Below are 27,261 nucleotides of genomic sequence, written 5' to 3' on the forward strand. Positions count from 1 at the left end.
CCAGCGCTTCCTTCGCGGCTGCCGCGCCGCTGCTCCGGAGAAGCTGAGGCGTACACACTTGATTCAGTAGAAAAGTCGACTTCCTCGTTTTGGTACGAGAGGACTCCGGGTTATATACCGCTCTAAAAATAGCTCGGATCTAGCCCAATGGGAGCCGGAGACGCTCCGGAGCGCGCACCAACCACACCAGACAGGATGAGTCTGCTCTGGCTCCTCATTGGCTCGGGGTGGTCTGGTAGGCGGCTGGTGATTGGCCGGGTCTGGTCTGGTAGGCGGGTGGTGATTGGCCATTGGCAGACGTGCCGTAACGTAATGTAATGACATGGGGGTGGGTTTGTGTGTGATTTTGAATCGGGGGGGAAGTTTCCAGTGCGCTGACGGACTTTTGGAGAGTTCAGTGTTCAGTGTTGTGCGCTCTCGGTGCGTCACACGCTCAAACAGCTCCAGTGGAAGCGCACGACTGCAGACTTCATCATACAATATAGCGTATAGAGCCCAAGATTCTCTCTCTCGCTCTCTCTCGCTCTCTCTCTCTCTCTGAACACAACAAGCTTCGGGTTTTTTTCTGCAAAGCTTGAATTCGCTTCTACTTGTGGCTGCATCCTAGGAGTGAAATGGATGTCATCCCTATGTGCAGCATCTTCCAGGAGCTCCAGATTGTGCACGACACCGGATACTTTTCAGCTTTACCATCTCTGGAAGAGTACTGGCAGCAGGTAAACGACTCATTCCCACTCTAAAACTCCAAACACGCAGCTTTAATGACGGATCTTCCAGAATGTGCGTAATTTCAGGAGAACTTGCTTCCATTGACAGCTGCGTGCGTGATGTCAAAAGTTGTTTACGTGCAGCTCTCCACTTTTGATTTAGTACAACAGTTAATGTTAAAAGTCGCTTTGCGTGTTTTGTTTTAGGGGAAGTGATGCAAGTTCCCTTAATGACACATCTCTTTGACATTCCTATGAAATGTCCACATGCTCTTTATGGTGCGCCTGTGGCACAACATAGAGACTTTTAGGTACCTGTTCTACTTTATGTGGTTATTTTTTGATTTCTTTAAACATGACTATAATATTCCTATGAAACATTTGGAAGTGACATCACGTTTTTGCATTCTTAGAGATGTGTTTCTGGTGACTGTTGAAAATATTGCTGCAGATATTGTCGGCTCATGTGTGCAGGTTGTAGACGCACATCGGCGTGTGATAGAATAAAAACACGCCGTGTTGCAGATTCAGCGACGAAGTAGCGAGCCGTGCGTCTTTACGCGTATCCTCCTCCTCTCATTCCTCTCTCTCTCTCTCTCTCTCTCTCTCTCTCTGTCTCTCTCTCTCTCGCTCTTGCGCTCTGTCACACACACACACACACACACACACACACACACACACACAGATGAGAGAGTGACAGACTGACAGAGAGAGAAAGAGAGAGAGAGAGACTGATTTCTATTCCAATTTGGCTCGCCAAAGCGGCCCCTGGATGACAGACAGACAGAACAGTGGAGTTTTCTACTGGAAACGAGGGGAGGGCGAGAGTGTCTTCTTGTTCGGGTTGGGAAATGAAATGAAATGAATTGGCAACACGCTTCAGTCTTCTTCCATCTCTCCGTCTATCACATCTCTTCGGGCTCCGGGCCAAGTCGCCCTCCCAGGCATTTAAAGCTCGTCTGGGATTCATCCAACACTGCTGACGACAAGCATTTGCCTTGAACGCACGCTCTCTCTCTCTCTCACTCTCTCTCTCTCTCTCTCTCTCTCTCTCTCTCTCATTACCAACGATGTTCCCATAATATTCCCGTTTTAGACATAAAGTGTGCTTGTGATAAGTTGTAGTGACCTTTACAATCTGGGTAAAAACCTGATTTATTGACACCCTAACATGATTTATGGACGCTTTTAATCCATTATGATATTGCTATATGAATAATACTGTTGATGCTTCTCCTTCTCGTTATTTTAATGAAACCTTTCTATAAAATGCATCAAGGTTACTTCTGAGTCTGCACACTTTTTAAAAGAAAGATAATTCGGTGATGTAGCTGCTCAATGTTTGCATGTGGCTCTGAGCTGAGAGCAGCCAAAGAGGGATATTCCTCCTATCACTAGGGCTGTCCTCCACCAAAGAAATTCTTAGTCGACTAACACTCTTAGGATTTTGTCAACTAATAGATTAGTTGATTTCATGAGTGTCTCCACAAAATCACACAAAAGCACAAATTCAAATCTTGTGTTTACCAGAGATGTGCTCATGAGTTTCTTGGTATTAAGTCATTCAGCATGAAAAAAAGCATATCAATCTACTAAAGAAATCTTAGTCAACTAAGACCAAAACGACCAATTAGTCCGAATCGACTAAGAGGTCGCAGCACTACCTCTCAGAGAGTCACATTTTAATATTTTAGAGGCCAGGAGAGCACAAACTCTCTGGTATTTCACTTTAAAATAAGGTTAAATAAGAAAAGTATAGTATGAAGTACAATATTGTGTAGGAAAATGTTTGTTCTTCTTACTTGTTAATCATCTTGCAACCCTTTAGATGTAGCTATCGTGTGTCCTCAAGCTGGGGAGTACCACTGGTCTGCTCAGTTGTATTATAATGCAATCTGGCTGTAAATTGTGATCTGCTTCATTAGGAGACTGCACAGGCCTGTTAGTGGCCCTTGTTTCTGGCCTGTTCTCGCCGACTGCAGTGGGTTGAGGAAGTGCTCTCTCACTTCCTTTTCACAGAAAACAAGCCCACAATCCACAGCGGCTCTTGCAGTATTCATGCCAGGCTTTTTATGGACCCCCGTGAACCAGACCTCCCTCCTCTCGGTCCCTGGTGTGCTATGTTATTTCTAGCGATGCCTCCAAATGCATTATTAAATCCACATTATGTTGAATAATTGATCGATTTAAAAGATCTACAAGCACTTCCCTAACCCAATGGGGGGGCTCTGTAGCATATGTAAATTTCATGACCGACCTCCAACGCACCCGCGCGCACGCACACCCACAACCATACAAGTGTTCGCGGGTAAGAGCACCTTGTTCTTGCATGCTCTCAGAAGGAAATGTGGTGCTTGTAATCTTCCCTGATATGGCCTCAGAGGGCACCCTTGGAACGTACTTGACTATCCTCTGCATAGGACATTGTGTCTTGCCTCGTTCCTGCAGGCAGGAAGGAAGCAGGGCCAGTGGTGTTACGGTGTCACAGCATTTCCCCCTCCTGCTGCTGCTGCTGCTAAGAATAAACCGTGTAGAGAAGAACACCAGAGTTTGTGTTTCCCCGTGAAAATAAATCAGCTATTTTTGGTGTTTTAGGGACTTTCCTGTTGAAGAGAAGCGTTGTGTTATGGGCCTCGGGCTCTGTGCAACCGTGAACTCACTGCTATCTCGTCTTCCCCCCACACAGACATGCCTTGAGCTGGAGCGGTACCTCCAGAGCGAGCCCTACGTCTCGGCCACGGACCTCAAATTTGAGAGCCAGGAGGACCTGTGGAGCAAGCTGATGCTCGCCTGCGGGGACAAGTCGAAGGAGTCGGACCCAAAGATCCCCCACATCAAGGAGGAGGAAGACAATCAGGACAGCCGGCACCTCGACGCCGGCGGCTTCAACTCCGACGCCAGCAGCGAGGCCTCGGACAGCTCCGAGGAGCTCTCCCCGACTCTCGACTTCTCCTCCAGCCCTTTGACTGACATTATGGGAGATGGCGGCGAAGACCTGGGCTCCGCCATCATCAGCACGCCGCCGTCCTCACCTGAGCTGGGCAAGGAGGGCTCTGTCGGCCAGGTGTGGAGTGGGATACAGACTGTGCTGCACTCACCTGGGAAAATAAGGACTGGGGAGAGGTCGGGGGTGACCAGCGGGGAGGTGTCACCTGACGGCAGGAGGCGGGTGCACAGGTGTCACTTCAACGGATGCAGGAAGGTGTACACCAAGAGCTCGCACCTTAAAGCACACCAGCGCACGCACACAGGTAAAGATGCTTGATAGTGAGGTGTTTTTAACGCTGCCATGTAAATATCCTGGGGGGGGGCGAGGAGGGGGATACTGACCCGACAGGTTATGACATCAGGGTTTGAAACCTTTTAATCAACTCTTAATCTCTTACTCTTAAAAACTTAATCCCCATCTGAAGAGGGGAAACCTCCGGAAGGTGCGAGTGAAACAACCTTTGGTGTTGATTCCTTGCTCCAAGTGCTGAAAACGCTCTCGCATACTTTGAATAGTTTGTCAGGAGGAATGCCCTCAACTGTGACCTAATTCACACAGAGGAACGTGACTTCATGCAGGGGGGAAGGGAGACGAAAGGACGGGAGGGGAGGGATGTTCTTTTGTGGCCGAGCAGCTCCCAGAGGATGTGGATCCTGAAAACAAATCAACAGTTCTCAGATTTCACCATGGGAAAACACTCAGAACCTCACCCGTTAGCATTCACAGTAAAAAAAAAAAAATTATGGGAATCTGACATTTGCAGTGTTTTGTCCAGGGTTCAAATGTGAGCAGTTTCCCCCAGTCACCTTTGACCTCTGCCAGGCGGTTTACAGCTGTGCCGCCCATTAGTGGAAGAAGTCACATTCCTAGCATCCTTCACTGACCATGTTAGCCACATGGTTAATGGCATTCAGGACCATTAAGAACTGGCTCTATTTTTTCCTGCAGCTCGCCCCCCCATTACATAAGCCGTCTACTCGAGCAGCTCCTTAAAGCTGCATACCTCAGCTCTCAAGACCCACAAGCCACGAGGTTGTTTTTCTCTTCAATTTACAGTAGTCAGCTCAATCTGCTTAGCGCCAACTTGTATAGGCTCTCTGAAATCAGCATTGTAAATAAAACCCCTCGGATAAGTCAGAACTGTAAATATTGGCTACTTATTGAATTTCAAACTGTCAGATATTCTGACGTTTTGATTGATAGCTCAAAATCACTACAATTATGGTATTTGTCAGAGGGCAAATAATCAAAGAGAAACAGAGATGATCTTCAGTGGTTAAGAAGGTTATTTGACAAAACACTATCATGTCTATAAACCTATTGGAGGGTGAACTCTCAACAAACAGGTTTCTGCAGGTTTTTGTGAAGGACAAACATGGCAGTGTCTTTCTAAGATTTAAACAAACATTTTACAAAGAATGCATTTCCTGATAAATGTTTTTTTTTTGCTGATGTTTGCAGGGGAGAAGCCCTACAGGTGTTCATGGGAGGGCTGCGAGTGGCGCTTTGCACGAAGCGATGAACTCACCAGACACTTCAGGAAGCACACTGGAGCAAAGCCATTCAAATGCAGTCACTGCGACAGGTGAGAGCGCCGGAAAGTCAGTAACACCTTTATGATAGTTGACACGTAACCTGGGTGACCTTCAACAAGTGCAAAAATACAATCCAGAGGTTTTATTTTGGTGGCAAAAATAATGTCTCTTGAGCAAAGTGCTTGATTTCATGCCTCCTTCAGAGATGTGCAGAGTATTAACTTCCAACCATCACAGTGAAGCTGTAATCCCCCCTCTCTTTACCTTTGGTGCTAAGCACTCATTTACTAACAAAGACCAACTCTTGTGTATGCAAATTGGTTTATCAAAATGACAAGTTAGGTGGAAGGGGTTGAATGAGGGTCAAGGATGGACTGAAGGACTGGGGTCGAGGTCAAGGGGTTGGATGAAAAGAGAGTTGAGTACAAAGGGTCGAATGGGGATCATTGATGTGTGGACTCCAGAAGAAGCGCAGGGAGTGAAACTTCAATGAGAAATTGGAGCTTTATCGTCATGCAGGTGGTTCTTGTAATGACCGATAGTGTTAGGCATTAGACAAACCTATAAAGGCTGTAACAGGAAACCGGATGAGAGCGAAGCATTGGGCTTTGTGCATGAACCTAATGCCATGTTTATGTCATATCGTACTGACCAAAGAGTAGGACAAACAGTCCAGGTCAGCCTCATAGAAATTTCTGATATCTTATACCCTTTTCCCACCAAAATTAGTGCAAATCCGTTTTTGTTTTTTTTAAACATGGGAAAACCCACTTAAAACAGGTGATAGACTCCTTTCCCATTGCGTGTACGCCGTGCCGTTTCACCGGCCTTTCTATTTTTGTTCTGGTGTGTAAATTTTGACATCACCGGCCTGCACCGGAAGCAGGGCTAGCAAACATTGAAAATGTTACTTCTGTTATTTACTCAGTCGCTCTTTTAAACTTGCTTGGTTGTTTGAACAGTAGAAAGACTAACCAATTACGAGTTTTACTTTGTTTCTGTCGAGTGTGTTTTACGATGCTCAGCGAGGTAAAATTGCTGTTTGCTGTCTGTCTGGAGTCTGGTGGCTTTGAGGAGAGCATATTAACTGCTTGTTCTGTAAATTAAGAAAATTATAATAATTGTCCACATCCCTGTTGATTTTATTTAATATATATTGACTTCAACATGCGTCACATAGCATTGAACCGTAAATTAGCGTGTCCACCCGGATATAAGAAAACAATGTAGTTATACGAAAACACTTCAGTTCTTGAATCCAACAGCTAAATCTTCTCTCTGTTTCCCCTCCTCAGGTGTTTCTCCCGTTCCGACCACCTGGCGCTGCACATGAAGAGGCACATCTAAGATGGCCTCCGTGTCGAGATCTCTGATGGATGATTCTGGTTTGATTGTCCTGACCTGTGGGGGGATCAGCGAGGCCGGTGTGTCCTGGCAGCGTTAACAGGGACACCGCCGCGTTCCAGTCAGTGGAAAAAAGATGAAGCAACGCAGGCTATTATTTGCACCATACTTAGTGCCTCCAACACCTCGCTGTGGAGATTGCTCTTGAAAGGCTTTTACGGAGGAGTGGGGTGGGGGGGGTGGGAGGGGTTTGGGGAGAGAGACTTTGAAAAAAAAAAAAAGTAAAAAAAACGGGAAAAATCTGGGCTGGAGTAGACGGGAAAAGACTCTTCTGTATGGTATTCAATGCTTTTTTCCTGGAGGATTATGGGACTCCTGCGGGGGTGCCATTCCTCCAATGACAGTGTGTTTGCCTGTACGCATGGGGGACTGTGAGTGCCTGTGACTGGATGCCTGTGCTGGCTTTACGGAGCGGATGGAGCTTGCATTGTGGAGTTGCGAGTGAATGACGTGAAGGGGGGTGATGTTATGAGAGGGGAGGTTTTTTCGGGGGGATATTTGTGGTCTCACTGAGAATGAATGCAAGCAACAAAAAAAAGGGTTCTGTCTGTGCTGTTTGAGTCTATTGGCTGTGGAGGGGATTCGGGGCTTGTTTTACGGAGCCGATTTGTGAGAGCGATCGCCCCCTTTCTGCCCGGAGGTGGAACTACAGCTCCCTATTCGAACACATTCGGGGAGGTTGTTTTGTTTAGTGCAGCTATTAAATGTGCAATGTATTACGTAGCCTGTCTCAAAACATACACGCTATAAAGCTCATTTTGTTGTCCATTGTGTAAGCTCTGTATCTTAAAAAAAAAATGAAAAAAAACAACGGTTGTACACAAACAGTTATTGCCATTATAACAGAAGTTGCATGGGATCTGGGGATGTGTTGCTCACCTGTTTGCTTATAGGACAACAAAATTCCATTCGAGAGCAGCTACCTTCATATTACTCAATATCATAGTATTGTACAAAACACATAAGGCAGTCATTTTGTTTTTTTTATCTTCTTGATAAGTTGGGGATACCACTATTGCTTGGCAACTGTCTTGATCATGGGATTTTTGTTTCATTTTCTTCACTTTCGCTCTTCTCTTTTGTTCTACCTGTAAATGCACTGTTGACCTTACTGATGCCTTATGTAAGTGGCCTTGTCCTGTTAAATAGATCTCTCTCTCTCTTTCACACACACACACACACACCAAACGGGGGTTGCGAATGCACTAGTGCGTTATTGAATTGCTTTATAAAGGCTCTGATCCATACAGTCGCACCTTTGCCCTTTTGTCTCGCGACAGACTCCTCTAAACTCCGGAATAATAATGAAAAAAAATATCAGCTTCATAATGACTGCCATTTTTACATATCTGTGCATTCTTTGTTGAACATATCATCAAAACTAAATCCTCAAAAATGACCCCAGTCTGAGACAGAATCTTGGAGCACTTGAAAAAGCAACTCATCTTTTAAAAGGTTTACTACTATGTAGTATAAAGCGGCGTGGATGCACTTCAGATGGACTCTAACTTGCTGTCAAAGGTACAGTGTCTTGGAAATATGTTCTCATATAATGTGGCGTGCTCAGCAGCCAAGGTTGTGACAAATTAGGATTTACTGCAAATAAAACATTGACGCTGGGGCCATTTATATCTGTTGATGTGTCAGAAGCTTACCAGTCTTTAAGGTAAAGGATGTGTCCTTAAGAGTGATGACAACATTCTCAATCATGAGTCTGTATTGAAGTTGTATGTTTTGGTAAGTCTCGCCCTCAAGGTGAGTCAGTATCTTTACTCAGCCCTGGTTTAAACAACCCTGTGATCAGACGAAAGGGTACCAAAAACCAGTCTAACCGGTTCAGCCGAGCTGCGCTGCAGGTCTAGAGGTTTCTGTCTGTGTCTGCAGGTGAACTGAGATGAGACCAGGACCAGATCTATGTCTGTACCAACTTCACTATATGCATGTTTTAACTTTAGTTACTGTACATGACTTCAACACACTCCTCTGTGGGTTGATAGAATTCTCTGATCTTTCGAGTTTATTGAAATGCCCTCAGTTTCACAATTGGATAAACTCCATCACAATTTTCCCTATTTCTAGAAAACATTTTAGAGCCACAATGTTTTTTTTCTGTTTTGTTGAAAAGTAAGACATATGGAAGTGTTGAAAAGGAACTTATCTGCTTTAAGGGTATGGCTGGTTTAAGTGGTCATAAAACTTGTTTGAGCTGTACAGGTGAACCTGGTCAACATGAAAGAAAGTCCATACACTGAGAAATGTCAAAAATGCAAAGATATGTACATTGTAAACTAAGAGAATTTTGTAAGGAAGCTTCTATTTTGAAAGGGTGTGGGACCAAAAACAAGTGCAGAGTGTTGTTTCTAAAGATGAACCAATAAAGACAAGAGGCTGAAGAATTATTGTAAAATAGACACACTCCATTCTCCTTCATTTGCTTCTGTAACATCTTTGTTTTTGATTTGATTTGAGGAAGGTAGAGCAAATGTACGTTTAAAAAGACATCGATTGCGTATACACCTGTGGCCTATCATCTTTCCAAAAAAAACAACAAAACAAAAGAAAAAAAAAACTTTTCAGACGTGAATTGTTCTGGACACTTGAATTGTCATAATTTTGCATTCTGTTGCCCGCTAAGTATTACTTTTTTTTTAATTATTATTATTTGCCATGTGATTTCTTTCTCTCAACTTTTCAAAGACCTGCGAAGACGCCCTATCTTTAGCTATAGAGAATCTTTATTGGATAAACATGGAGATAAAAATATGAGGCTCTATTTTTGTTTGTTTTATGGCATAACAAGATTTTTTCATTTGAAATTGTTTTGTAAAATAGTTTCTGTATGAATGTATTTTTTATTGGAAAATCGATAAAAAGAATTTATTGGATCTACATGTGTTTTTTGTTTTCTTTGTCCTGCAGCTCTCCCATGACGACCAGGAAGTCTCTGTTTATGGGATATTCAGTAGTATTCCCAAAGGAGAAATTAGCTCTGTTACCCCATTCCCCATAGAGGTCAAAGGTCAGGGTCAGCTACAGAACTGCACCATACTGGCAGGGATTCAGCGACTACAACCAGGGCCACGTACTTACAGTATGGTCATGCATCTATGCTATCAATAATAATAGCATTGCCTGGTGTTATTTCATATTTTTCTTCTCAAAGCTCTTAAAAAAGATCAAATCCAACAATGTGGTAGTCCATCTCTCAATACTTTCCAACTTCTTTAACGCTGTCTGTGGCTCTCAGCCCCAAGCCCATTGATTTCTACTAAAAATGTAAATCTTTAAAAACAGTTTTGAAAAGGCTCAGTAATTTCAGAAAAAAAGCTGGACACCAGGTTTGTTACTCAAACAGGAATAAATGCATTTGTTGGGGACTATATTCAGAGGCGGATTAATCCATATTTGTTGCTCTAGTGAGTATATGTGGCAGGATGTTGTATGTGGGACTGACTCAAAATAAACTCCAGCATGTTCATGGTCATGAAGGAACATGTCACCCAGTGCAACAGTGTGCCAGTGGCTTTTTAATAGTTTTTGAACAATAATGGAGCTCTATTTCAGAGAGGAATACGGTATATTAGGCTTTGGATACACACACAATACTCGTAAGTAGGAGCAATTCAAAGTTGGTTTTGGTCTTTTCATGAGATTTGTTGACAATAAGAAAAATACAAAGTATCACTAGACTTATTCTTTATTTGCCAAGATGGGAGCATCGCTAAAGAGAAACCAGTGGGGTCAGAAACACAAGCAGTCAGATCATACCAGTTTTAAACAAACACCAAACTGTCCATCCCAGTTCACCAGTTTCCTGGTTTTACTCTGAACCTTTCATACTTACTGTAGTTTTACTGCAAAGTGGGATTATTACTGACATTTTAAGCATTCAGTTTTAAATTCTAATATTTAGATAATCTGTATAAACCATTGACTTGTTTATACCTCCAGTTTTTTTGTTTTAGATTTCCCTGTCATTGTGTTCCCAGATCAAAACGTGTTATCATGACCGATACAAATGAAGCCAAAGCTGTGAAAATCTGACCCAACTTGTAATAAACTGGAATTACCCTTTAAATACAGTAATCTCATGATCCAAACCTCCCTATAGAAGCAGCTGGGATACATAAGGCATGTCAAAATCTGGCAAAAAATTTGAATATTCCGTTAATTCTTACAGATATATTCATGATCAGGATGTTGTGATGGAATGCTTATCCCCAAGTTCGACAAAAGGAGCAACGATGTGAGCTGGTTGGTGAAATGTGCATTGTGAGGACAATCTGTTCCTCCTGCTCCAGCCAAGAGCGGCGAGTTTTCATCTTACTCTCCAAGAAATTTATGCAAATTAAGTTGTGCCGCAAACAAATCCCTGATAAGAGCTCCGCACACTACACAGACAAATAGCCTCTTCATCTCCGATTGCAGGCACAAAGTGCTTCAGCTTTAACGCTGCTCCACGGAGCCTGCCACGCTCCGCGCCCCAAAGCCCCTAAATAATTGAAGAACTCTCAAGATATATTTATTGGTATTTTAATTCAAATTGCCAGAACTAAAAACTGTGCAATATAATAAAATAAACAAATAAAGAAAGGAAATAAGTAAGACTGTGAAAAAAGGAAGAAAAAAAAAGAGATTAAGTAAAAGACCAAGTCATATTTCTTCAATCTGATACTTCTGGATAGAAGCTTCTCATTTCCTGAGTAAACTCTCTGGTGTCAAGAAATCTTCTGAAAGGCCAAAAATGTGTATGCTGTCTTTCAAAATATCTCACACGCTCTGTATTAATTTGGGGGAGTTGGTTTCCATGTATTGGGGAATTGGGCACAATCTCTATTTGCATTGCTGCTCTGTCAATTAGTTTGTGGACACAATAACGGCATTTATATCAATTAAATATGCATGACCGTGACAGACTCAAACTGGCCTTATTCTTTCCCCCCATAGCTATTAGGCTCCCCACTGTGTGCACAATTAGAGACAAGCATGCTACTCTGGTTTAGTCAATTTAGTGGTAAAAGTGGATCTTTTTCCCTACAGAGACCTTGAATATATATGTAGGGGCATTTTGGGGAAGGATATGACACGTGTAAATGAAGGAATACATCCTGTCCCACTTTCTTATGTTTCTACTTAAAGGCACTTGTTAAAGTTTAGAAAATGAGAGCTAGTTACACCAGAGCTGTTGCAATGGGTAGCTTTGTCAAGATATACTTTTAGAGATACCTTTAAACTGTCAACAGAGTATTTTAATATTAATATTTTAAGAGCCATCAGACTAATAGTTGTGGTCACATTTAGATACAGAGTACAGATAGAGCGATTGTATTGCATAACTCTGCAAAGCCTGGCTGGGAGCACAGCTAAAATGTGAGCATTTCCATAGACAAATTAGTTATTTAAACCCGCACATTTATCCAATAAAGTGAGTTCAATTGCAGATGTGTAACAATATATACTGAGATGGCCACAAGAGAGAGACTTTGGTGATTAGACAGTAAGATGTAGCATCTTCTTTGAAGGTGCTCAATACGGAACGCAGAGCATTTCTATCGCCTCCGCACGGCTCTCGACATGGTGAAGGCTGAGCCGGCGGCTAGCAGCCAACAGTGATTACAGCGCTAACAGTGCAAACAACGGCAACAGTGCTGACAGAGCCAACAACAGTGTTAACCTGGGATGGGTAAACCGGTGTTTGTGTGTATTTGTAGAACTTGTAAACTCTTCCCAAGGCCATTTTAACACATTCCCCCAAACAATACAGAGCACATGACCTCAGTATTCTATGGCCCTGACTGACCAGACAATAACAATAACCTCCAGCACCTCTATAAATCTAATCTAAGGGAATTATTTGAGAAGTAGGCATTAATAATTCAAGGCCACATTTATTTGAGGGAGTAAAATTCAGGGTAGGAATTATCAATTTGTGCATTTATCTATACCATTTTACAGCACCTATAGGTTGTAAGCACCTCAGTTATCATGACACACGGGGCAGCTCCAGTGGGACTCAAACACTCTGCTCCTCTTATTTGGATCTCTGCCCTGGTTGAAGCTTTAGCAAAGAGTTCTTAGAGAATGTATTCATATTCACAGCTATCAGTGAAATGAATGAGAACATTCAAGGTCAGCCAGGAGAATAAGATCTTCCTCACAGCAAGGTTTTCACCACATGCACTACACACACACACTCCTCCCCCACCTCAGAGCTCATATGTCCTCCTGTGGCCCTGGTGGGGGCTGCTTGTTAAACCAGAAGGAAAGTGGAGGTCAGCGACCCCACATGGGGATGGTAGTCCGTCAACTCCTTGTCACCTGGGAACCTTCTGGTTTTCATTCATATCCAGCCACAAAAAAGCAGAGACTGAGTCTTGCAAATTTTTACAGATTCACCGATACAACATATTGGACACTTTGTTGGTCTCCAGTGGTTCATAATGCTCTATTAACATTTGGGCAGTTAGCTAATGTTCTGCTGTCTGACTCTGAATGAATTGAAATATAACATTCAATCAGTGGAAGATCCAAATAAACACTTCCCTATACGACCCGTTCTCACTCCCAACTCGTCAAATACCCCAGCTATCGCCGTTTGATACCAATAAGCTTTTTTTGGATGTGCGCTTTCTATGGTTGTCCCCATCTTATATTTCTTCTGGCAACTGGATGAAATTCCCTTTGCAGAAAGTAGATTTGAAGTTGAAGATGTTTTTTATGTTGAACAACTGTCCTCTGGATCTATTTAATGTCAAACTGTTTGCTACTCCACTTCTGTGGACGGGTAAAGAAAAAAGTAAATTCATCCTTTTTACATCAACAAAGTATCAGGAAAATAATATCTATTGGTTGAATTGTGGATTTAAATCTGTCTGTAGCATTTGGGGTTCATTCTCCCGTGCGCTGAGGCCCGGATAGCTTTTCCAAACCCTGTGTACACAGACAGTGATGAAGAGGTCTGTAGGTTTGAGGGGCTGGGCTGGGGCTCTGGCCAGACTATGGGTTCGGTGCCTGATGGATGGGCATTCCTCAGCCTTCCTCCCCCTCTGAACCCCCACTCATCCTCCCTTTCCCCAACTCTCTCCTCCCCTAGGTGATGAACAAGCTCATTACTATGGCGCACTGATAAAAGGAGGCCATTATCTTTTCACAGCGCACTTTGAACTCTGACAAAGGAATCTAGCCCTCCCTGTCTCCGGCTCGTGGTTACGTAATGCAGTCATGGCACGGTAAAATAGGTGGCTCACAGCCAATGTTTTAGTGCAGCCCACGCTGGAATCTACTCCAAGATACTGCCATGGCCACATACGCCGAATTCTAGCTCTTCAGTGAACCAAGTCTATCTCTATTTCTATCCAGCCATGATGCCTCTGTCAACAGAGGGGAAGTCTGTCATCTTCACCGGCATTAAGAAAGACCAGTAGCAAGGGGGGAGCAACTGGGGGATTTGCCGTCCAGGCAACATGGATATTCAACACACTGTCACTCCCAACTCACTCCTAACTTGTCAAATACCAACGCTCAGTCAGTGGCCCTACGCTTCAAACTATGACACTCTAGGTACCCCTCTAGCGTCAGTTTTAGACTCAGGGACGACATCAGGTCTGAGAAATGAAGCCAATGCTGAAGTGCCTTAAACTTGCATTCTTTCTAATGGTTAGCCAAGGGTGACTCCTCTGGTTGCTAAAAGAAGTCTGATTGTATAGAAGTCTATGAGAAAATGAGCCTACTTCTCACTTGATTTATTACCTCAGTAAACATTGTAAACATGAGTTTATGGTCTCAATTGCTAGTTTCAAGTCTTCTTCAATACAGCATGATGTTCATTTAGTAAATTGTGGTCCCATTTAGAGTCAAATAGACTTTAAAGCAGGGGATGCTTTAGGGCATGGCTACCTTGTGATTGACAGGTCGCCACCACGGCTTTGTCTGGTCTGGGAGTTGTCCGTGTTTCCGTCTTAGAACTTTAACTCTCTTACAGTGTTCATGGAGGTTAATTATAACCTTTTTGGTAGCCTGAAAATGTCTCATTCGGTGTTTAGTTGCACTTAGCTCCACCCTCTTGTGTCACTTCTGGTTGCAAAAAAACAAGATGGCGATGGCCAAAATGCCGAACTCTTCGAAGGCTTCAAAACGGCAGTCCACAAACCAATGGGCGACATCCCAATGACTACGTCCACTTCTTATATACAGTCTATGGTTTCCACTCATTACATGCATAGTGTATTTTCAAAATAAACTTCCGTGATCACAGGAAACATACAGTTCCAACGTGGGTTTTCAGGTTTACTTACGCAACAAAACTGTTGGGTTAGGCGATAAAAGTTGTCAAGTACATACAGTAAGTTACATAACTAAAGTAAGGTCAAATAAGTCAACGTTTACTTGGTTTTACATGGGACACAAACAGCGGTCTCCTGGGTGAAAGTCATGTGTTGGTTTGATCCGTCCAACCTCAACTCCCTCCTGCCCTACACAGACTTTCTCCTTCTTTATAATTTTTTTTTTATCAGTTGCTCTGACTCAGATGGGTTTACATTGGAGTTAGGGCCACCGCCCAAGCATTGTTGTTTGACAAGTTGGCATTGAGAACAGGTTGGGATACCTGTACCAAATTCCATGGGAATTCATACAACAGTTGTTGATATTTCAGTAAAAGCCAAATGTGTCACCCTACAGCGGCGCTAAAGGAAAAGCGAGGTATAACCTAGGGCAATGACGAGCGCATAGCAACAATTGAAGTCAACACAGAGGAGTGTATCTGGATTTTCCTCAACTCAGAGCTGAGCGAGTCACTCAAACTGAGTTTTTGACAGAAGGGGGACATGTACACCCCATCCCCAGTTGAAATGACGCCCTTGGGACTACGTCCTCCACTTTATGCCCACGTACCATTCACTGTGTGTTTGAATGTAGAAAAATAGAAAACACAGCACCCAGTGAGTCTTCATCAAGGTCACAGCAACTTTTCTCTCCTCTTTCACAAAAAAAATCCATAAACACACCCCAAACCACCGCCACCGCCCTACACATACGCACGCACATAAAGGGGAAAACTCGCTCGCACACACTCGCACCTCTTTCCCTGAAGGTTTGCGAAGCCCTGTTTGAATTCACCTATCACCATGACAACTACTCTCTCTTTACCGGCTGTGCCTGTGGGAGGTTTTCGCCCAGCCTTTTCTAATTTCACACTGTGTGGATATCTCCATTCAGTAATTACAATCCCATCCATTCTCATTTTCCCTGTCCAGACAATGTGCCCTGGATATACACAAAAAAAATAAAAATCTCTTTACACACATATACACATACTAACCTCGCACGAACACACTCCAGGATAGACCCCCTGCATTCACGAACACAGAGAGAGTGTGTGTTTGTGAGTGTGTGAGAAAGAGATAGAGGAAGAGAGACAGATGTGAACTGTCACGACTCCAAATTCACCAACGCACACAATCACATACAAGCACATCGCTCTCAAAATCCAATTACAAGCCAACCTCCAGCCTGTAAAGTTGGGCTCATTGTTAAAAAGTTAATAATGGCAAAATAATAGGAACTCAAATCAATATGAGTTATCTTTCAAATAGGCAACAAGGGCTAACCAGTAAGAGTAGATACAGTATAGAATAGTTAGATTACAGTAACTACAGTCAAAAAGAAAAGAACAAAATTGTCAAAGGGCCACAACCGTAAGTAATAACGCTGACAATAATGCTTAGTTACCATTGTACTTAAGTGGTGCAAATTTCTAATGAATTAAAGTTACTATGAGGAACTTTTAACTGGTTATGAAACAGTCTCAATTTAATACTGATACCTCTATAATGACCATAATATATACATAATTAAATGAGACCATAAGAGAGAAGATTGAATAATAAAAAAAAATCATGCAGGTTCACCAGAAACTCCTTCAGGTCAGAGCTCCATGCCCGGGAGCAGCGGCTCCTCCTCCGGCCAGGAGTAGAGCTTCACCTCGCTGCTCCACTGGTCCCCGCTGGGAGCACAACACCGACACCACACTGCTGGAGGCCCAAGCTGTATTACTGGGCCCGCTGGAGGGAAGGGAGGCACGGGAGAACCAGAACCAGGACTGCGTGAGGCGGACTGCCCTGCTGCAGTAAAATTTGAGATTTTCAAAAGGGAATCTGGTTCTCAGAAACACTACTACTATTACTACTACTACTATTACTACACTTTTGTCCACAGGGGCCGCTAAAATCAGCACAAAAATAAAGTTCCTCATAGTAGCTATAAATAACCAAAAGCCGAGTGATACACCTGGGTTACATCTGGGCAGTTGCCCATTTTACCTGGCTGATAATCAAGCCTGACTGACAACCAATTAGAAACATGCGTTTTTGTTTTTTTTATCCCAAATTCATCTCCTGAAGGGCAACACACACCAGTAGCATATGATGCATGTCTACAATTCTACAATTTCATTTAGCAGACGCTTTTGCAACGTACATCTGAGAGTTTGTACAACAAAAGCAAGGATCTAGATAAAACACCTTTCATTATGTATAAGCCTACACAGTGGCGGTAGCTCGACAGGGTTGTATTCTGACGAATTGGCAACCCCCACTCTGATAGGATATGCCACTGTCCTATCCCCAGTGTCAGCACATGTCAACTCTACGGAAGAGCAGCAGTTGTATCACATTTCCTTCCTGGGTTTGTCATATTCCAGCTACTGTGCATTGACGAGCATGAGTTAAATGACTCAGCCCCTGAGGTCAAGACTTAACTACCTCACAGTAGGATTTACTGGACACATGTTTAGGTTTTCAATGAAGAGAGCATCAAATCTAAATGTATCTGTTAAATTTTACTCCTGTAAGCTGATCTGTATTTCTATCCTTTTGTTTTTGTTGTTGTTGTTGTTGTTTCTGTTTTACCAAGTCATGTCTCAAATGTGTCTTCTTGTTAATCATTGTCTTGCACTATTAATAAATGAAAAAAAAAAAACAAGAACAAAAAAAACGCTGACACTTCCAGAGTTATCAGCATGTTACATAAGAAGAAGGGTGGCGGCAGGTTAGTCCAGAAAGTGATGGTTCAGTATGCCACCTCAGCTACACTGACACATATTTGCACAACCTGACTTGCATGTTATTTGTTGAGTGGTCAAACTTGATCTCTTTCACAAACAACAAACAATAAAAGATAAAAAAAAGTCACAAATAACAATAACCAAAACAGCTGTCATTTCTGTTTAAAGTCCTATGTTTAAAAACCATTATCAAACTCCATGTCATGTCAGAAATACATGTGCTGTAATGTGTAGTGATGTATCCAAAGCTATGCCTTTAAAGCCTCTAAAATACTGAACCAGTATTAAAACCTTCATTGTCCAACACCTGATAATATTCAACATGTCGATGGCAATTTTAAATGAGGACATTACGCCACTCATAAATGTGGCCAGCAAATGTTCTACATAACAAGAGGATAATGAGAAAAGTTTCAAAAATCTAATTTAAAGTTCATGTCTGCATCATTTGCAAACATTGGAGCACATGGGACCTCTATTTTGAGTTACGATGGGATCAGAACATTGCAATGTCATTATTTTCCATCACTGGGTCAGTGATATTCCTTGACAATAGAATTGATATGTTTCTCTCGGTATATGCATGGTGGTGAGTAGCTACAGTCTGCTCTTCATTCTACGTTTCTACATTATATTTACCCTCTTTTAGCTAAGATATTCACACAAAGGGCACATATTTGAATACTTATGAGACCTCATAACCGATGCACCTTCCTCATTCTGAATCACAGAAGGTGGACGGATGTGACCTCAGTTTATCAGATCCCAAGATCGCCTTGCTTCTTGTTTACAGCTCGGCTCGGCTGCTCTCAGGACTCCCAGGCGACTCGCGTTGCAACAACCCGCTGCGCTGCATGTAAACAGTGACCCGGCTTAACTTGTGTTTACTCCACAACTACTTTTAGGTCATCACTGTGTCCCCCCACATCGGCCACGTAAGCAGATATCAACACTGATAGCACGGATGACGGCTGTACAACAGTGGCGGGGATGAAGGAGGGGGATTCAGTGGCATGAGGTCATTTTGGTGAACAAGTTGTTCATAAATCAAGCTGATGTGGTATCTATTGTCACAGCCCAGCTCAAGGGAAGGACAAAGAGCAGAAGACAACGCATGACTTTGAACTAAAGATTTATTTAATAAAATACAAAATTAAACAATGACAATATAAAGTATGTAAATCAGTAACATCAGTACTGTTTTGTGTGTTTGAATCCGTGTAAAGTGAAGTGTCGTGACCAAAAGGAAACAAACACAAGGAGCAACTTAACCCAAACGACAAACCATATGCCCAGGAAGAGAAATTGACTGAATCCACCAGCTTATATACCTGAGGAGCAGCAGGATCAGTCAATCTGGTATCTGAAAACATGGCCCATAATACACAGAAATAGATTCAGATCATAGACTATATATAAGAAGTGGACGTAGTCACCATGATGACACCCATTGGTTTGTGGACTGCTGTTCTGAAGCCTCGAGTTTGGCATTTTGGCCATCCCCATCTTGTTTTTTTTGCAACCAGAAGTGACACGAGAGGGTGGAGCTAAATACAACCGAACACTGAATAAGACATTTTTAGGCGACCGAAATGTTACAATTAACTTTCATGAACTGAAAACACACTGTGAAAGGGTTAAAGTTGTAAGACAAAACACGGATAACACCCAGACTGCACGGCGCAGTAGCCATGCCCTAAAGCATCCCCTGCTTTATGGTCTAAGTGTTTACAATGTTTACTGAGGTAATAAATCAAGTGAGAAGTAGGCTCATTTTCTCATAGACTTCTATACAATCAGACTTCTTTTAGCAACCAGAGGAGTCGCCCCCTGCTGGCTGTTAGAAAGAATGCAAGTTTAAGGCACTTCAGCATTGGATTAATTTTCAGAACTGGAGGTTGCCGCCTTAGTTAATACTGACACCTCTACTGTAGCTTTTTTATTAGTATGCTGTCTGTGAATTCATATTTATGTGTGAGATATGAATACTGTATCATCAACTCAGCTCAGGCCTTAGTTGCAGTGTTCCTCGAAATGTTGTGTTTTGCGAAATGTTGTGCTTTCTACCTGATAGCGTATTTTCACTCCTCTTAAATCTAACATTAATCAATGAATGACAATCAAACAATGAATGACTTGGACTTTACAGCAGCCTGCCAGAGGAAATATGATGTGAAAACCTGATTTTGGCTAGTATGAAACAACCAATTTAAAATTTTTAAGCATCTGCATATTATTGACAACTTAAAGTGGCAGTAGGCAGTATATTTTTGGTATCATTGGGCAAAAATTCCATAATAACCTTTCGGTATATTGTAATTCAAGTGTTCTGAGAGAAAACTAGACTTCTGCTCCTCCTCATGGCTCTGTTTTCAGGCTTTAAAAAGCGCTGCGTAGTTTGACCGTTTGGCCGGAGTTCATGAGTGATTGACAGCCGGCTCTCATAGACGGCAGATGGACAGCAGACCTCAGATCAGCTCTTACTGCTTGTTTTCCTCCGGTCTGTAAAATCTTGCAGATGCCGTTAGGAGCACCGGAGGACACAGAGGAACATGATTTTTTTTCAGGTTACCTGTTTTATGTACTACTGTCACGATATAGCGACCGTTTTATAAAAATAAATTGTTTAAATCAGATTTGCTCCAATCTCTCCTACTTCAGCTTTAATACTATGCTGCTGCAATTTCGTTAAATTGTTTGTTGAGAGTTTAAATGATTTTGCTGAGTCGCCTTTATGAGCATACAGGAGCCAAACAATGTGTCTTCCCTTTGTTTGTTTCCGAACATAATTCCATCATTTCACACTATTTTCTACCTTTTTTAAGAAAAAAAGTATATAATACAGTTACAACTGTCTTTCTCTTTGGAGCCAGGCTTGTGATTTTTCCGGGGTCAAAGGCTGTGACACAATTGTTTTTCCCCAGCAAATTATTAACACTCACTTGCTCTGAACATAACATGTATGCTTGACTGACAAACATATATATATGGAGGGAAAAATGAATTGTTCATGAAACCTTGCCACATTTTGACATGTTTCCCACCCCCGACACTCCAAATATTTGGCCACCCACCAAAACGCCGTAACAAAGCAGTGTAAACAACATGTCATTTTCATGCCTTTTGATCACTGAGCTATTCTCAGTGAACCTCCTGAGGTTTTGCGACTGGGGGTACGAGGTGCAGAGGCGATGCTCTGGTGTAATGATAAGCTGAGTTTTTTTTTCCCCCTCCTCCTTTCTCTCTTTCACTTTTTGTGATTGAGGTTTTGAAAAAGAATAATAAAACAACTGTCAGCTAATTGGCAATAGGAGTGCACCATGGAGGAATAAAAAAAAAAAACTACAAAGTGACTCCACGAGGGAAATGTAGAAAGCTACACTGTAAGCACATACTCACGCACATGCATATACGGTTGGGTTTTAAGGGCATTCTCCTGTTGCAGAACAATCCCTCGTCGACTACTTTTATGCTTCCATTGTTCAATTTTTCATTCTTCTTTTCTTGCACGACACACAGAGATACTTAATTCTACAGTAAGTCTCCGTCTGAAGAAGTTTACTTGGAGCGACGGCGGTCCATAGCTGGCAGCTTCCACCCAAAACTGACTCCAATAGCAGCTACAAATAATCTTTATAGTTCTTTGTTTAAAACAAATGCAGAAAGATATGAGAGGTGAGGTTTTGTTGCAACATGCAGGATGCACCAACACAGTCTCACGGCAGTTTGCGAAATAGTCACGAAATTTTATCAATTTGATTCGTACACATAGACACAAATTTCCCCTGTTTTCGCTTTCATCAATGTATTTGTCGTGCGTTTTCCTACAACTGTCCAGCCACACGCGTGACACACGTGTCAATTTCCATCCCAGTATTTTCAAAATAAAACTACTTAGGCTTAGGCAACAAAACTACTCAGTTAGGTTTAGGAAAAGATTGCGGTTTGGGTTAAAATAACACCGGAAGTAGTGTAGTATACGGAAGAACAGAAGTTACATGACAAATAAATCAACTTTGGTTTCACACGGGACACAAATAGTGGTCTCCTGGTGAAAGTCTGGTATTTTCTTACCCAACCATCCACCCCGACCACCTCCCAATACGGTGTTCGCCACTCTTTATACTTCCCGGTTAACAGTTACGTGGATTACATACTAATTGATTTCGTGCTGACCATCATGAAAAAAATTCTAAATTTGTGTCTATGTACACAAACCTATACATTCAATTTCATGACTATTTCACGAATTGCTGTGCGATTGGGCTGGATGCTCAGACACACTCGGGTAAGATCACTCAGAAATATTAAGTAATGCCGAGGACGGCAGTTTTACAACATACAATATGTTTATTAATGAGGGTGAAGTTGCAGTCGGTCCGTGTCTATTTTAAATTTTTAAACAAATTTGGTTGATGAAACCCGCAGTGGGCTGTTTTGGTCCATTGGCACTGGAAGCTGCTAACCAACATAATGCAAAATGTAATCTTTATTTCTCAGAGTCAAGTCACGAGACATGCAAGTTTTCAATTAAAACTAATATGTAGGTCTGTTCCGCGGTGATATCAGCAGTCAGCTTTTCACACATTGGAGTGGTTGCATCATATTTTCTGTGTTTATTACAGTTTTTGTGCCAATGTAACCAACTCTGAAATCTGAGTTCAACCCTGTTAAGCAGTTCAGGGGGATCAGACGTTTGACTGACTGATGCACTGCAAAGCATCCAGGGCATTAACCTCTCTGGAGGACTCAAAAACCTGGCTGCAATTTAATGGACAAATTGAAGAACTATGGATGAGATTTTGGCTATGAACTATACTGTATATTCGATTATCAGTGATTACCATTTTGTAGCAGAATTGCTGCTTTTCTGTGCATGTGGGGAAACCCAGCATCTGGGATGTCAAAGCATGGCTTGGCATTCATGTAATGTTTTGCAAGAAAATCAAGCCAAGACAACAATAAGCAGGCAGGCTGCAGCTTTGCCAATCTGACAGTTGTTCAGTGTCATTGGAGGCTGGCACTCTATGAGTATGTTTTAAATGTTTCAGTACAATTGAACATTTGCAGACTTCTTTTGAGTGTAGTAAAACAGAAAACCGAGACTGCTGACAAGCCTTGATTTGATGTTGGAAGATGCTTGAAACAATAAGTTGAATACCTAAAGATCGGATAAATCATGTCACCCCTAACATATCTTTATTTATACCTTATTTTATAAATTCTGATAGACAATATATAAAAGATATTGAGTTTATTTGTTTTTTTATGTAATTTCCTGCAGCATAAAAGAAGTATCAGTTTCTGTCTAATTCTGGTTATTACACCTGCAGGCACACACATAGAAAACTTTGACACACACACACACACACACACACACACAAACACAGGCCTCCTCATTCATGCACAAATTGTACAAACACACAAATCACTCACACATCAACGGCGCATGAAAAAAAGCTTTTCAACATTGTTCCTTTCTTGGATGAAATGACACAAGCCATCACATGGTGGAGGACACATTTGGTCTCTTCCGCTGTGCTAATAATATGCTATCATCGGGCCGAACCACAAATGCACCGCTCATGGCCATAATCTTGTTGTCAGCTGTCTCGCACTGTGGATGACGTGCAGACACTCAAAGCCATTTGGCATGTAGGGCTGAGATCCCACAGCCCCAGCTTAATTGGATTTTGAAATGTGGTGTGTGTGTGTGTGTGTGTGTGTGTGTGTGTTCATCTGTGGGTGTATGCACACATGCACTGGTAGTTGAGCACATCTGAGTGTTTTCATATGTGTGCTGCATGCGCATGTGCTCTCACATCACATGAAACTTATCGCTGTCAGGTGAAAACCTCATAAATTACATCTTTTCAGGAGTGGAGAAAAACAGCCTTGATCTTAAACAGCTTGTGTTTGAGTTGATCTAATTGGTTTCGAAAGGGTTTCATCAGCTCAGGCCTTGTGCAATTTTTTCTTCCCAGACTGGTGGAAGAAGCACTAAATACTCTACTTGAGTAAAAGCAATAACGGAAATCCCTACTTGCAAAATTTAACTTTAATAATTGGGGTTTATTATCTCCAACAGGTGTAAGCCTGGGAGGAGATTATGTGTCCGGTTATGCGTGTGTCTGTCTGTCCACGGCAAATCTCGCATAATACTGGACCCATCAGCCTAATATTTTTTGTGCTCATTTATGACTCTATGCTCAAGGACCTCTTGTGGTTGCAGTGATTCACAATTTTTGAAAAACAATTTTTTTGGGCTGCTAGTAACTGTTTCAGTTTGGACTCTTGTTTCCCCTCTTGTTTCCAAATTAAAGTTAATTGTAACATCTTGGTCGCCTAAAAATGTCATACTCAGTGTTCAGTTGTACTTAGCTCTATCGTCTCCTGCCATTTCTGACCAAGATGGTGACGGCCAAAAACCAGGTTGTTTCTAGAAGGTAGTCCGCAAATTGCGAAACCCAGCCTGAGATCTGCAAAAACTTGCAAAGCCAGCACACTCGCGAGACCTGCGGCATGCCAACCGATACTAATCTTAATTATTCAAGATCAATGCCGAACCCTAACTATTCAAGGTCAATGCCTAAAGTTTCCCCAACTTGCGGTTTCCCTTCTAAACACCATCCAAAAACCAAAATGGTGATGGCCAAAATGCCGAACTCAAGGCTTCAAAACGGTAGTAAACAAATCAATGGGTGCATGACGTCACAGTGTCTACGTCCACTTCTTATATACAGTCTATGTATGAAACACAAGCAGACAATCAGAAAGGTTTTGAACAGACCTCCAGGTTATCCAAAATTATTTGGAGGACAAAACGAAAGCAAACTGGAAACTGATCACCCAAACTGTCTGTTAAACATCCAGTTAACCATGGCTGTATAATGAAAGCTGGTTTCCAGACTGCACTATGGCACCCATTGATTACAATTAAAAGACCTTACTCAATTCTCTTAATACATCCATTAAGTTTACAGACCAAATTGCTGTAGCTGAGCACATGCACAGTTTCCCCATGCAGTAAGGGAATATTACCAACTTTCAGGTGCACCCTGTAAGTTTTATATCTAAATTGTCATGGTCTCTGCCTCTCCTCTTGTGTTTTCGGTGTGTTCCCTGCCCTCTTGTCTCCTGTGTGTCTGACTTTGTGTGTGTGTGTGTGTGTGTGTGGGCGTGGCTACTGCTGCTCCTGAGCTCTAGCTGGCACACCTGAGTCTCATCATCTAATCAACTGCTGCAGTATCCTGGCTTTCCTCCCAGTCTTTGCCAGATTGCTCCATCTACTATAGTGGCAGCTACGTTCTCAGGCCTCAGGAGTGGGTTTTTGGAATTCCTGTATGTTTGAGTTTAAACTCGGTTTCCTTGTGCTTAGCACGTGAAAGTCAGTTGTTTATTCCATTAAGACTGTTTGGATAATCATAAATGCATTGTGTCATTAAGATGAAACAAGCTTGTTGAACAAGAGGTCTTGAAAATTTGGCATGGTGGAGCTTCAAGATTTTTTGCTGAACGTTTTGTACATGGTGGATGTAAAATCAGAACTTGCAAAGTAACCAGTAACTCCATCCACTGTATAAATGAAGTGGAGTAAAAATGTTATGGCCTGGCTCGAAGACAACAAATAAGGGAAGCACACGTATGCAAGGGAGTAACTAAAAAAAAGGGTTTTATTTAACAAAAGTTTGAAATAGATTAACAAAGGTAATACAAATATGAATTGTATCAAATGATGCCAACAGAAAACATACTGCCCAAGCCCCCATGAAGAGCGCCAGGCTTTGAAGCAAATTTCTATAGTGGCCAAACGGCGGTACTACAACTTCTGTGTCCGTCACGTAATGCCATTGGGCCTAAAAATAATTTTTCCCATTGACTTACATTGGGAAATAAACGTCCATAAATCAGCGGATCATTTTTGTTTTAGGTTAACCAACTTCCCAGTACAAACACTTGAATAACCCTTATTTTAATCATTAGGTCCGAAGATTTTTAAATAGCGAGGGCTGGGAGGCAGAGTTAAAGGAAACGATACTGCACCTGCTCTATGGGCCCAGTGGATGCGAAAGATCGCCGGATGATCCAGCACTTGGCAGTCAAGCCATTTTGGCTTCATGCGCCATTGAGCAACTTGGGAGCCCTCCTTCGACGCTGTATCCAGTTCTTTTTATACATCCATGATACTACCAGGGGAACTTTGGGGATGCTAAAGAAAGTATACAACAAAGCAAAAGTCTGACATAGCACCAGGTGAAAGAAGTCCAAAGACTCCCAGGATGGAGTGGGTCTTATAGACCCGGAGAAACAGTGGTCAGCTGTCTCCAATCTCTTGATGGCCTTCAGCTCCAGCCAACCGGGGACCAGGAGCACTGCAAGACACACACAACACAGCACCGCACAGCATACGAGCCTTGGCAGAGGCCCTGAGGCCATCACAATAATGTAGTGCAAGGATCAAAGAAAGATAAATATGTATTCAAGTAAAGTAACAAAACCTCAAAACTGGATTAAAGTGCCGTACTTTAGTAAATACATGAAATCATCTCGATTTAAAGCTTCAGTAGTGAAAACATGTTGTTGACATCATTTGGCAAAAATTCCATAATAACCTTTCGGCATATTGTAATTCAAGTGTTTTGAGAGATAACTAGACTTCTGCACCTCCTCATGGCTCTGTTTTCAGGCTTTAAAAAATATTTGACCAATCATAGGTCATTTCAGAGAGAGAGCGTTCCTATTGGTTGTGCTCCAACTGGTGGGTGGTGCTTGTATTTCCTCAACTGTTCTCAACATGGCTGCCGGGTCACAAACTTTCTAATTTTACAGCTAAACAGTACACTACAAGATGATTCTGGAAACATTTGAGGAGAGAAATAGGCATTACAGTAACAGTATATTGATTCATATTTGATCAACGCTGCCTAGTTTGACCGTTTGGTTGGACTTCGTGAGTGATTGACTCGTGGTTCTCATAGACAGCAGCCGGACGGCAGACTCCAGCTCAGCTCTGACTGGTTGTTTTCTGTCTGTCTGTGAAATCTTGCAGATACCATTAGGAGCACCGGAGGACAGAGAGGCACATGATTTTTTTCAGATAATCGGTCTCATGCACTACTGTCAGGATATAGTGATCATTTTATAAAAATAACTTTTTCTAATCATATTTCTCCATTTCTACCCACTGCAGCTTTAAAGAGGTAGCTGTGCGTTTTTAACTTTCCTGTTCTCCGCGTACATGTGTTCGCTCTTGCATGCATGCGAGTTCATAAACCCTAAAATGAAAGGTACGAGATAGCCGGGTGGAAGTTTGCCAGTGTGTGAGATAGAAGTGGACGCTCCACTGCCTCTCGGAGAGACAAGGGAGCCGGCGTCTCTTCTGTATTCACCCAAACAGCGTTACCCGGCCTCTCCGGAATTCACCGTCCCCTGTTGACTCCAAACAGAAGAGTGTGTGAGTGCACCTACGGCAGGAGCTACGCCGGTGACAGCTTTTCACACTGTGATCATTCACAGTGTGGAGAAAGAGGCTGTTTCCCGATGCCATGGGATAGAAGATTAAAT

At 42.3% G+C, this 27,261-nt stretch overlaps 1 protein-coding gene across 1 annotated transcript; it reads left to right on the plus strand.

Moving 5' to 3' along the window:
• Nucleotides 1–344: 344 nt before the first annotated feature.
• On the plus strand, nt 345–9,524 carry LOC119498690 (Krueppel-like factor 6). Its single transcript, XM_037787732.1, has 4 exons — nt 345–716; nt 3,394–3,958; nt 5,158–5,281; nt 6,527–9,524. The coding sequence occupies exons 1-4, from the start codon at nt 615–617 to the stop codon at nt 6,576–6,578; spliced, it is 843 nt and encodes a 280-aa protein (XP_037643660.1). The 5' UTR covers nt 345–614; the 3' UTR covers nt 6,579–9,524.
• Nucleotides 9,525–27,261: the final 17,737 nt, after the last annotated feature.

This window comes from Sebastes umbrosus, chromosome 12 (genome assembly GCF_015220745.1).
Source record: "Sebastes umbrosus isolate fSebUmb1 chromosome 12, fSebUmb1.pri, whole genome shotgun sequence".
Taxonomy (NCBI): Eukaryota; Metazoa; Chordata; class Actinopteri; order Perciformes; family Sebastidae; genus Sebastes; species Sebastes umbrosus.